This window comes from Amblyomma americanum, chromosome 1 (genome assembly GCF_052857255.1).
Source record: "Amblyomma americanum isolate KBUSLIRL-KWMA chromosome 1, ASM5285725v1, whole genome shotgun sequence".
In the NCBI taxonomy this organism is placed as follows: Eukaryota; Metazoa; Arthropoda; class Arachnida; order Ixodida; family Ixodidae; genus Amblyomma; species Amblyomma americanum.
The window spans coordinates 388,591,695-388,604,358 of record NC_135497.1 but is presented as its reverse complement, the minus strand read 5'-3'; the positions used below and the strand labels follow the sequence as shown (position 1 = coordinate 388,604,358).

The 12,664-nt window shown below is 43.9% G+C and overlaps 1 protein-coding gene across 1 annotated transcript in view; it reads right to left on the bottom strand.

The window, feature by feature from the left end:
* LOC144101799 (cytochrome P450 4V2-like) overlaps positions 1-2,349 on the bottom strand; it is a 38,985-nt gene extending 36,636 nt beyond the window's left edge. Inside the window, exon 1 of the mRNA XM_077635019.1 lies at positions 1,795-2,349. Within this exon, the coding sequence (XP_077491145.1) occupies positions 1,795-2,044 (250 nt within the window). The 5' untranslated portion in view covers positions 2,045-2,349. The remainder of the gene's footprint in view (positions 1-1,794) is intronic.
* Between the last annotated feature and the right edge of the window lie 10,315 nt (positions 2,350-12,664).

Here is a 12,664-nt window from a genome sequence, read left to right as displayed (position 1 = left end):
TGTGCACTCGTGTAGACGGCGCTACTTAATATATTTAACGCATGTCGCTGCGTTATTGCTATTTTTGTATTTTGTGAACTTTGTAGTGGTAATTGTTACAAATTGATTAAAGGAATGCGAGCCCTGATATTTTAAGATTGTATTTACCAGAAAAAAAAGAAGCCGCGGAACGTTTCAAGAGCTTATACCCTTCATAAGCACAACGAAAAGGTAGCTAAAATCAACTATACAGTGCACAATCCCCAAAAGCCGCAGAGTAAAGGCAATGCTTAGCCATGTAGAGCGAAGTATTAAGTTTCTTTACGCAAAATCTCAGAATTGCTAAGTGCTGGTTACCTGAACAGTATAGTATCTTGCTTTCAACTATTTTTAAAAAACGCTAAATTTGATCACGAATAACTTTTCAACTAAATGAGGCAGATCAAGGACATTTTCAGAAAGGAAGGACACTTACACGATCTCAAATTGTGCAAAAAGTCGCTGCAGGACAATGCATATCCCAAAAGTTATTGGAGATTGTATTGTTCTGTTTTCTACGTCTTTCAAACATGCGTGGCTAATAAACTAACCTATACACATATTTCTAAATGCTTAGCCATGCTCAGTAGCATCAGATCTCAACTGATCTCGAAATATTTTTCTCTACGTGGAGTAGATTTTTCACAACATTGCATTTCCTGAGACAAGTTGAGCTCAACTGCCATTTTAAATCTTTGCGTTTTCTTTTACAGTTGAAACAAATTTGCAGCTATCGTTAAACCACATGCATCTTTTGAAAGCAGAGGAAATGAGCTTTCTGGAAATATCTGAACCATATTTATGGAGCTAACGAGCGAGGTACAGTCGACATACAAATATCACCAAAAATGTTTTCCGTTCACCGTCAGAGTTTAATCGCCAGTGATTACAATCTCATAGAGTAAACGTGCTCCTAAATATGGCGAAACCTCCTCGTGAAGCCCAAGGTAAAAGCGCGGGCTTAACCACGTGGTTGGTAAAAACGAGATTGGTTTATGGAAACTGCTGGAAAAAGTCGTTCTATTGTCTTTCGACCGAATCCTCAAAGGGGAGTAGATTTCGAACAAGGAAATAATTACAGTCAACATCCAGCTAATCAGCTCCAGACAGCTGAAAAGGAGAGCTATACTGCTTTCTGAACTTTTATAGCGTAACAACAATTCGTCCTGGTCTGTTGCTGGAATCCGGAAACACCCCATGCCTTGGCACTCGCCCTGTCAGTTAAGAGTAGGGGACGCTCAGCAGTTGGCAGGACAAGTCTGTACTGCCATTCAACTGGAAGGGAGAATAGCGTTAATGCAGAGTATTTAGATGAAAAGTCTGTATCGCTCAGCTGCAAACAAGGAAATGTTTTGGCCGTAAAAATATTTGGTTCCCATTTAAAGTCGCAGATAAACTCGTACCAGCTGTGCCGACTGCAGGACGTTTGGAGTAGCTTATCTGGTAGAACAACTGTGACCGGATACACGGTAGTCCTGCGTTCGATAGCCATAGCGAGAATAATTTTCCGGAAACTAAGCAGGTTTGGAAGGCTACATAGCCTTTCTTTGCATGTGTGCGCGTCGACTAACGTGGATTTTACTAGAAACCGCTATTTCGCTTGAAAGGGATAAAAGCCTTATTTACAGCATACAAGTGCAGACACATGACTCAAGTGCAGGCATGCAATACAGAACGAAAGCAAGCGACTTGGCACCATAATGTTCCGTGAGCATAATCAGCCAATAAATTTCTGGTGCGAAGTCAGCTGAGTGAAGAGCTTTCTCCAGAACTTACCAACAGCGGCGTCCTTAGCGCTGAACTGTCGGCTCCTTTTCCAGTAAGCGACCGTCGAGAACCAGAAAGGAATACCGTCCCAAGGTCCCGGCAAAGGTCTAAGGGCTATCCATGTCTTAAACCAGCGTGCGGTGGCTATGAACACAACATAGCACACGAGAATTCCAAAGAGGCACGGTGCTACTGTCATGAACACGGCATCCAGGTGAGAAGTTGCGGCGACATCGTGCGAGCTCCATTGGAGAGCCATCTCTTTGCTTTTCACGTAATGATTGCAAGGTTATGTCCAGCAGTTTGTTTTAAACCTTATCGTTATGTATATAGCTATGGGAATCCTTATTAGACTCTTGTACAGACATCATGTGTGCTTCGTGAAGTTGGTGAAACGGTCGCAGTTATTGAAATGACGCTCAAGACACCACCACTGTCTATCAGGCCCTTCCCGCTCCGTTTATGCGCTCGTATTAGCAAAATGGTTCAACTCGTGGGCAAACTGGACTGTCCTGTTTGTTTTACAGAAACGCAAGTTCTACTGATTTCTGCAGCACTGTTCTATTCGTGAGTTTTGACTGGCAAAAGCCGAAAGGCGGAACGGGCGCTTCCTTTATAAGGGCAGTCACTGCGTCCGAGTTAGTGACCATGGCCTGTAGATGGCGATCACGCTTTGCTTACAACTCCCGACCTTGCAGTCACTTTCTCTTTTCTGCTGCCTTTTGTCACAAAGGGCGCCCTGGTGGTTATCTTGGCCATAGTCGGCCGCGACGAAATCGCGATGACGGACGCTCTTACGGCGGCCCTTTGTTTGGAAGAGCAGCCTATAGGTAGGCCACGTCACATCCGTAACAAGCTTCTTGAAGGGCAAATGACACGTGCAGTAGGCGCTGCCTTTGGTTTTGTAGGTTGGATTCTTTTGTTTGCTTTTGTCGCGGCTGATTACTTCCGTACAGTAGTCCCGACTTTGCTGCCCATCTCAGCTCCAAATGGAAAGGTTAACGTTCTCCATTATTTGCGTATGCTGTTGTTCTCTCACCACCCGCCAGTCGAGTGCTGTCTTCACATTTAATTCGATGCTGCCAGAGCAGAGGCGCCCACACAGTCAACACAATTTTGTGTTTGTATAGCGCAGAGCTGTAGGAGGAAATAGAAAGTTAGAAATTCGCGGGAAAAGGTGCGGGAGACATGGCCTGCACAGGCGGGGACGAGTGACAGGCTGATAGTATATTTGACGGTCTTAGTTCCTTTGTTGAGTCACCAGCCTGCGGAGACGCTTCATTTCATTCCTTTGCAACATGCAACCTTTTGCGCGTTCGAAAACACCAGAAAAACTGCGTGCAAAAAGTTTCTCATACAAGGTGCGTTTGTGATATATCTTCTTGCAAAAATAAACTCCGGCGCAATAACAGAAACCTGAAAGTACAAACTAAAATATTCCATCTGGTTCAGTGCCAGGAATTCAGAATGATGCTAATATTAGTGTTGAATCAAAATATTAGCAAACGTTGTTGAGCTATAATTTGAAATAAATCTCCATTCTTAGTAATAATGTTATTAGGAATAATAAAATAGTCTTTAATAGGGAACTTTTATTCGTGGACGTGTCACACCTGCAAAGTATAAGTAATTTAGGATGAAAGACACGCCGCGGAAATTGTTTCACCCCTACTCAACGACATGAAACATTCAGTCCAAAACTTTATTGAAGGGAACAGGGAACTGCGTGCCGCTTCATACAATCCGTGGAATCCAGCGTCTTCGTGCAATCTGTCCCGCTTGCGTCCTTATCAGATACTGTTCTTCAAAGAGCACTGGCACTCCCTGTTTGCGCGCAGCATGCTATATCGGAGAGTGATATAGCCTCTCCCCCGTGCGCTTTCAGGAATTAATGGGACGTGAACATGAGCTCTTGACAAAAAGGTACGAAGCATGCAGTTTATAAGTGTACTATTTTTAAACGAATGCAGTAAAAATAAGCGTGTGGCGTCCTCTACCTTTTGACTCACATTCCGTGTGTCACAAACCAGGGCACAGACAAATGAATAGCTAAGGCAGGCAGCTACAATGCGCAGATGGACGCCTCACCGACGAACGGGAGTTATAGCGAAGGAGCATATTCACGTGCCTTGGGGGACTTCTCCAGCAACAGCGCGTTCCTGGCCATCGGTACACCAGAGGACGCACGAGAGCGAGGCGGGAGTGAACTTCCGCTGTTGGAACAGCCATTGCCGCGAGCTACGTATTCGGTTAAATTGCGCTGCCCGCCCGGACAAAGACGCACTCCCGGGCTCTCTTCCTTAATTAGTTTTTTCACTGTACATAAAGCAATGATAATAAGTGAAAGTTTTAATTGCACTGATGAACAATGCATGTTTGTGGTTGTAGCTTTAGTGACTAAAATTCAGGCTGGTTTTGAAATTAGTAACATCAACTGACTTTAGTCATTAACGATTCCGCATTTTTAAGGTACGTCAAAACATACGAATGGTTAGTGTTTCAATAAATAGTAAATTTAGTTGGGTTCGTGCTTGATAAAAGTCCTGTTTTCGCAAGCGAGAATGCAAGAGTATTCTTTGCAGTTGTTGAAGACATTTGAACATGACAATAATCAGTGAAATGTCGCTCTGGTTACGCGTTGCACGGAAAAGAACACTTAACCCCGGGCAGCTTGATGTAAGTATGATTGGAACAGGAAAATGTGTTATATGAATCAGATGTAGTTATTAAGCTGCGGCCAAGCCTTCAATAACGCCCCACTCAAAGTACGTGGGTGGTATTCATAATGACCCAATAAAACGCCCAAACGTTGCGCGATCGCACACTGCTGTCATTCCTCATTTGCAGAAGTACTTGCTGTTGGGCTAGTTAGTCCATCATAAATTCGAATGGCGCAAAGGAACAAACACAGGAAGACGCTCTTTCTGTTTCCGTGTCTTCCTGCGTTTGTTCTTTTGCGCCATTCAAATTTATTCCTCATTTGCAGGACCTGCTACACTGACTCAAGGCATAACAAGCTCGCAACCCTTTGTGAATAGGTTAACTGCAGATAAGGCTGAAGGTGCAGCATGTACATGGAAGGAACCACAGATGAAGATTTACGAAATGTAAGACAAACTTGCTTGATACACCGTTCTTCGCTGGCAAGACATATCTAGGGCAAATCGAACAGTCTATCAATGACAGATTGCCAGAACACGCCAAGTGTTTCGAAGCGACAATAGGCTATAACTTAGCTGCTTACTGCGCCAGTTGTAAAGAATAACCGTTAAAGAAATACCGTGACCAGCGTTCGCGCGAAATTTGGGAAGTGGTCATCATTCACAAGAAAAATCAATCCTTGTCACTAGAGCTCCTCTCGTCTTGTTCTCAAAGGAAATCCTTATTTTTTATAACCAGTTTCTAGACACGCGCAAAGCCGCGTTAGCTTTTTGAAGCGGAAAGCTTCACTACTCATGTCAAAACCGCGCTTCGCGCGAGCCGGCTTATGTCGGAGCACGAGTGACGTTACGCACGGCGCAGGTGGCCGCCGCCGACTCCGTCGCCTGACCTTTCGCCGCTGCCGCGCGTGACGTCACGCGCGGCGCAGGTGGCCACTGCCGCGCGCTATGCGTCATCGTTTGACGTTCGCCGCAAGCGCGTGTTTATCGCGGCGGCCGACTATATAACCGCTTGCCAGAGAATAGGCGTGCGCATTCAACATGGAAGGAGAAGAGAGTGATACTACCGATACAGAAGTGCTACTACGGGAGTTGGCTGAAAAGGAGCGAAGACATGAAAGGCTGAAAGCTCAACGAGCGTCCGAGGCACCCGAACAACGAGAAGAACGTCTCGCTAAACGACGCAGCAAAGCCGAGTCTGAAACGCCTGAAGTACGACATACACGTCTCGCTAAACGGCGTGAAAAGGAAGCTGAACTGTGACGTTCGGCCATGCCAGCTGAGAGAGGCCAAGACGGTGAAAGCTAAACCGTAAGCGTATCCATAAGTTAAACCATAAGCATATCATTAAGTTATACCATAAGCATATCCATAGGCTAAATCATAAAGCATAACCATAAGCTAAACAGTAAGCATAATCATAGGCTAAATCATAAAGCATAACCATAAGCTAAACCATAAGCATCACCGAACCTTTTCGCTTCAAGATATCCAGGCTTAACCTTAGCTAAGCCACAGCCAATTTTTTTTGTTGTGGCTTATTTACCAACTTTTTGTTTATCTTGTTTTTGTTATTGGTTGTTTTTGTTTGTACTCACCTTTCGCAGTTGTTAGCAGTGGAGATGGACATGTGCCTACCCTTTTTTCAGTCGCCATGAGGAGTTGTGCACTTTCTGTTTGCCTTTTTGTATTCAAGCCGTTCGAAGCCTATATTTCCGTGCCTTGTGAAATAAAATCGCCAGTTCATACTCAGAGCTTGTCTTATTCGTCTTTATCGTCCCGTCTTTCGCGCGGTTTTGAAGATTAACAGGACTGAGTTATTTGGCGGGATGTGCAAGAGGCCTTTGTCTTGTAGGTGACGTCGTTGGCTGATGACGATAATGATGACTCTTACTCTCTCGATGCCGCAACTCTGCACACCTTCCTTTGATCACTTACTGCATCTGCTTAACCCCAAAACTCAACACTGCATCCTCCCGCGTGCACCGTCAAGCACGTGAGGCAGAACGGGAAGCCGATGGGTTTCGTGGTAAAACCAGACATTGCCTCCATATGAATGCAGCATATGTTCAGAAGCCTCTCGAGAGCAAGAGGCAAGCACTCACACTAGCTTCCAGCTTCGCCCTGCAGGGACCGTCGGCGGGCTCTCCGTGTGCTAAACGTGATTTAACCGAACACCAGCGTGCTGGCAAAGCCTCACAAGCCGCGGAAGCACCGGCGCTGGAAGCGAGAAACCGTAGCAGCGGCACCACAGCCCCAGGCCGTCAGGCGACCGAGATTTACTACGCGGATCAGTGCGACGACCACCTTTGAGCGTGAACTGCTTGATAATATTGGTTATCCGTGTTCAGCGTACAACCTTCTATGGTTTTGAGGTTTCGAAGGCAGCTTTATAGTCTCAAGAGACAGAACTGAAGCAGTACTACTGACGATCGTAGTATGCAGTGGATATTATATTTTTCATTCATTTCGCAACTGTTAAGAATAAATAGCACTGTGTAAACCATTGGCGATATTTACAAGTATAATTAATGAAGTGCCAAAAGATGACAGGATTCTGCCAGGGGCTAAATCTAACACAGCAGTTCTGGTTTGGTTTAGGTTTATGGGGGTTTAACGTCCCAAAGCGACTCAGGCTATGAGAGACGCCGTAGTGAAGGGCTCCGGAAATTTCGACCACCTGGGGTTTTTTTACGTGCACTGACAACGCACAGCACACGGGCCTTTAGACCGCCGCGGCCGGGATCGAACCCGCGTCTTTCGGGCCGGCAGCCGAGCGCCATAACCACTCAGCCACCGCGGCGACACAGCAGTTCTATTTAGAGAGGAAATGAAAAAAAATTGATGATGGCCTAGCTCTGGTAGGCCAGGATATGCGTAGCGAAAGCGCGGCGACATCTGGTGCGGAAGAGTTAATATATGAAACCCGTGCATTCACTAGATGCGCCTTTATTCATGATTAAACTTTGAGCCGTCGTGGCGGCGTAAGCGTGCTTAGACTTTTCTTTTCGGCACTATTTACATGCAATAAAAAAAAGAGCCGTCGTGGCGGAGTGGAAGCGTCTCCGCCGCAAGTGCCAGAGGCTCTGGTTCGATTCCCAGCCTCGACGCAGGGGTTTTTTTTTGTTCAGTGAGAGTGCGGAGGTTTCAGTGGCTACCACTGCCGATCACGTGTTTGGTCACGTGGTAAGGAGGAGCCTCAGGCGCCGCGGCGCCGTAGTTCGTCACGTGACCAGTCACGTTGATGGTCACGTGGTGCGGTGCGACCATGGTGGGACTGCGAGCACGGCGAAACTGAGAGCTAGTGTCCAATGTAGCTTTCGCTACAAAAAGTCAAGAACAACACGAAATAAAAATTCAAACGTCGGCAGCATTTTTGGCAGTTTCGAAAATATTATGCTTGACGCACTCATGTTGGCCTATTTGGCTCTGTCGGTATGGCCAGCAACGCAAAAGAGGGGCTCGCAAGAGAGCGGCGTGCAAGCACTTTTCAGCGTCGGCGAGTTTGGTTGAGTGAAAAATACGTTTAGAACGAATCAACCTTTTCGGAATCTTTTGCTACATGCAAATTTGTTGACCTTCAATATCTTTCGAATCAGAATTTCTCATGTGTTTCTATCGGCTATACACTTTATCAATAATGTTAAAGGGACACTGAAGAGAAATTGAAGTTGGCTTGTATCCATAAAATACCAGCTCCTGATCACAAAAACGCCACTCTTCCTGAAAACAAAGCTCTTGTAATGTAGAAAATAGCAAGAACCAAAATACAGGTATCGCCGCCACAGGCCAATCTCGCAAGTACGAGCGTGATGACTTCATAGGACAAGAGGCGCCACCATGGAGGAATTTACCTTACTTCATGGACGCGACGAATCTCTGAGGCTTGCAAAGGAAGGTAGCGCACCACACCGCTACCCGCCAGAAATCACGGAGTCTTCGTTTACGTCACGTTTCATGTCACTCCGTTCTGTGTCGTCATAAGAGTTCTCCGTGTCGTCATAAGAGTTCTCGGTTTGAATCGGAGCGGCGGGAAAAAAATTTTCAACTTCGAATCCAAATTTCTTTGAAATAAATGCATCTTTCCCTCCCGGACAAGCGTCAACAAAGCCATGAAATGCCGAACTATCAGATATTGCTAACAAAAAAATTTTGATAGGGTTCTCCTCAGTGTCCCTTTAAAGGGAAATGTATCGCAACGCAATCTGGTGGAAAAAAATGCCTCCTGGAAGCACTAGGTGGCCTTTAAGATAAGAAGCGATGATTGTTTCTTATATACCATTATGCCTTGAACACGTTCAACACGTCAACACGTACACACTGCATACTTCAAGGCTAAGACTGTAACTGAGTGCAGTTACACTTAATAAGAGACGTTTGTAAAGTTTCTGATATTCTGTGCACATACATGAGCGTGCTTCTGACCATTCCGAACACACGCGGCGGACGAGTGTTTGTGGCGCGTCCGGCTAATGTGTATGCGCGTGGAATAAATTATTAGACACGTTAAACTGTCCTGTAATTACAACGGGCGGCTATTGTGTATGCGTGTGGTACATAGATTTACAGACGCGAAATTTTGAGGTTGTAATAAGACATGCAGATAGCTCTTGGCGCTAACTCGCAGGGAAAGCTTTATTAGGTTTCTCTCCGTCTAGTCACCCTTTTTTGAGGTCATAAGACAGCCATGTCCATTGTTCTTTTTTACGAAGGCCAGCTGTGTCATTTCGGGCGAAAGCTAGAAATGTCCCCTGAGACAAGTGGGAGTCGCATTACAAAAGCAAAGGAGAGGTCCATGTACCACAATGCATTCTTATTTCTTCAGTAACGGAATGCGTTTGCAACGTTATGACTAATAGAGAGCATTTTGTCCCGGCTGGCAAGCATTCTTCCCTTCGTTCTTCAGTTATTAGAGGAGTTCCCCGGGCTACAGTGCTTGCACCCTTGATTTTTCTCACTTAGATTAATGATCGTCCTGCCAGTATTACCTGCTCTAACGACCGATTGTTTGTCGATGATTGTGTAAATTACCGTGGTATCTTTAACAGCTCTCATGATAACTTGCTTCAACAAGATAATACCCGAATCGAAGCTTGTTGTAAACTATGGCTAAATCTTACTAGGACATGTTTGATATCTTTCTATCACAAGCACCCCCGCATTCCTTTTAAATACATTCATTATGGTTTCGAAATGTGGTCCGTTTCTTCTTGCAAGTATTTGGCTGTTAGTCTAACATGCAATCTAGCATGGTCATCCCCAGTCATAGACCCCGGTAATGAGGTCACTGGCTCATTTCCTTTCCACGTCGCAATCTGCGATTCGCTAACCCATGCATCAGATCATTAGCATTACTAACTTTCGTTCGGCCTAAGTTGGAATTTGCTTCAGCAGTATGGGACCGTAATCAATATAGCCTCTCTTTAACGTTAGAAAAATGCAGAACCGCGCTATCCGCTTCATATAGTCTGATTGCTTGCTGATATTGCATTTGTATGTCAGCCTGAAAATCAAAAGCCAACCTACCTAACTTGGAAACGCGGCAGAAAATTTCTCGTTTGTGGCACTTTCATGTTTCATTATTCGTCCTAACAAAATCCGTCATATCATCAGCTCAACGTTTCTCCAACCGAATAAACCATCACAAAGCCGTCTACGCTCCTGCTGCAAGAACTACCGGTCACTTGTGGTCATTTTATTAAAGTAATTTGGAGACTGGAATGTTCTGCCGCTGGACGCCGTACACCATATCAACCTTATTCGTGTCAAGTAGGGGCCTTTGAGCAAATAAATATATGAAGAACATATGTATGTATGTATGTATGTATGTATGTATGTATGTATGTATGTATGTATGTATGTATGTATGTATGTATGTATGTATGTATGTATGTATGTATGTATGTATGTATGTATGTATGTATGTATGTATGTATGTATGTATGTATGTATGTATGTATGTATGTATGTATGTATGTATGTATGTATGTATGTAGTTTTATGGTACAGAAGCAGATGTGGCTATCATGCACCTAATGCAAGGCCTAATGTGCTTTTGTGGATAAGAACTGAAATGTTTTTAATATTACAACCTGTTTAGGACCGTTGCTTTGCATCTTTAAAAAAGCTAAAAAACAATAAATTTCGACCAGTTGGTTACCTCCTAGGAGCAAACTGGAGTGCAAAGGAATGTGTCCATGTGAAACTGCATAAAATATTTTTCCTAATTACCTCCGGTGTTTTGCTATAAATTACGATGTGGCTTAGTGTAAGCTCTTTTCCGCATCTTTCACATATCGGTTTATCAGAATGAATTGTGTGTCAGATGTGCACGCCTGATGCAAAGGCTACAAAATCAGTTCAATAAAGCGTTATTAAGTCCACATGACTCCCATTATACTGGTATTGGCTTAACCAGGTGGAGTTTGTTGCTTACTTAATAATAGAATGAAGCCTGTCTTTTAACTATCAGTTTATTGCATATAATATTCATGCAGCCTTTGTGGGGTATGTTTATTTGTTCTGTGATTCCCTTAAGAACTCATGCGCCACACTCATCAGCGCTCTCATTCCCGCTGATTATAACGTTTCTAGGTACCCAGAAGAGCTTTATTGCATGATCTTCGGTTTCAGCCTGTATTCCGTTGTGTGGAATGTTTCGTATTAAAGGTTTCACTGAATTTTTGGGGTCTTGAAGGGTACTGTCATAAATATGCTTGAAGAATCGGTTTAGAAATAAGAAATATTTCAATGTTTTCAACCTTATTTTTTTCCACAGCCACTCAGAGGACGTAAAAGAGGGCGAAATATATGCTTCGTTTCAGGAAACATTTTTATTTTATTCGACGTTTCGATCGGAGGACCGATCTTTCTCAAGAGAGAGAGAGGGGGGAGAGGGAGAGACAGTGTGCGTGTGCGTGTGTGTGTGTGCGTGCGTGCGTGCGTGCATGCGTGCGTGTGTTCAAGAACTATAAGCTAAGCCTGCTTCAGAAAGGTTTTCGATTCTGAGTATCGGGTCGAGTGGAGTTTAACTGTCGATAGCAGCTATATCGAGGCCTTCCTTGTAGTATTACGCAGGTGGTTCAGCAGGCCTCCTCATGAACAGTAATATACAAAGATAACTGCCAACAGCAAAGCAAATACTACTACATACAAGCACTATATTGGTGACCTTAAATCGGTAGTCTTCAAATTAAAAACAAGAACATAAGTTGACTATGCGTTGTCATCTTGCTTCACATTTCATAGCTAATGCGTCTCTACGTAACTATTTGCTGGGTGTCATGCATAGGGAAAATGAAAATGAAGTGACGGATGAACTCGTGAACGAAACGAAAGATACTCAGACTAATAACGTCCTGCTCCAAACATAGACTTCATCAAACTCGTGCGCTTGTGTGCAAATCGGTAGTTGCGAAGAGAATCGCTCCCAAGAATCAAACACTGGACATATAATGAAGCCAATCAAATTATAGTGGCAATGTACAACTGAAAGCGACGGAAGGAAGAATTAGTTCTGATCTTGAGTAAAGCCCTCACCTTTGACGCATGTTTTTTAAATAAATTTAGGCGAACAATAGACAAAACACGACAATATGTTACGGATTTTAAATTAAAAACATTCAGCTGCATGCCTTTGTTGCTTTACGAAAACTATTGGTTTTAAACGTGATTGTCTTGGAGTTGTTAAATTCTTCAGCCTATTATACATATCTCTAATGGTTTTTATGAAGCCTAAATTAAAACATGTGAATTTTAAACCTACGCTTTGACTGTGGTTAACGTGACATAAGTTGCTGATGAGGCGAAAAATTAACCATCATGCTTATCCCAAAAAGTGCTGTCGTTTCAAGCGTACTGTCATTTTCATGCGAGAAACCTACCATCTTTAGCTTTACATCCGATGACAGATTGTTATTACTTTTTTTAGACGTGCAGTAGCGGCAAATAACGCTACGCTCACTTTCCACTTTTGTTTTTCAAATTGAAGCTTGTTTTTTATGCTCAATATGCAAGTTTGGGGTAAAATAACTAGTTTTTGCGAGCTCACAAATTTCCCCGTTTGTTACGCTGCAATTTTTTTTTGTGGGGGGGGGGGGGGGGGTCTAGCAGGATAGGCATCAGTACCCCTTGAAGCCGAAATCCAGGTTTCTTACTGTGAAGTGAGTAATAAATAAACGGCTATATTCGCCGGGTCATCATCATCATCATCGTCATCG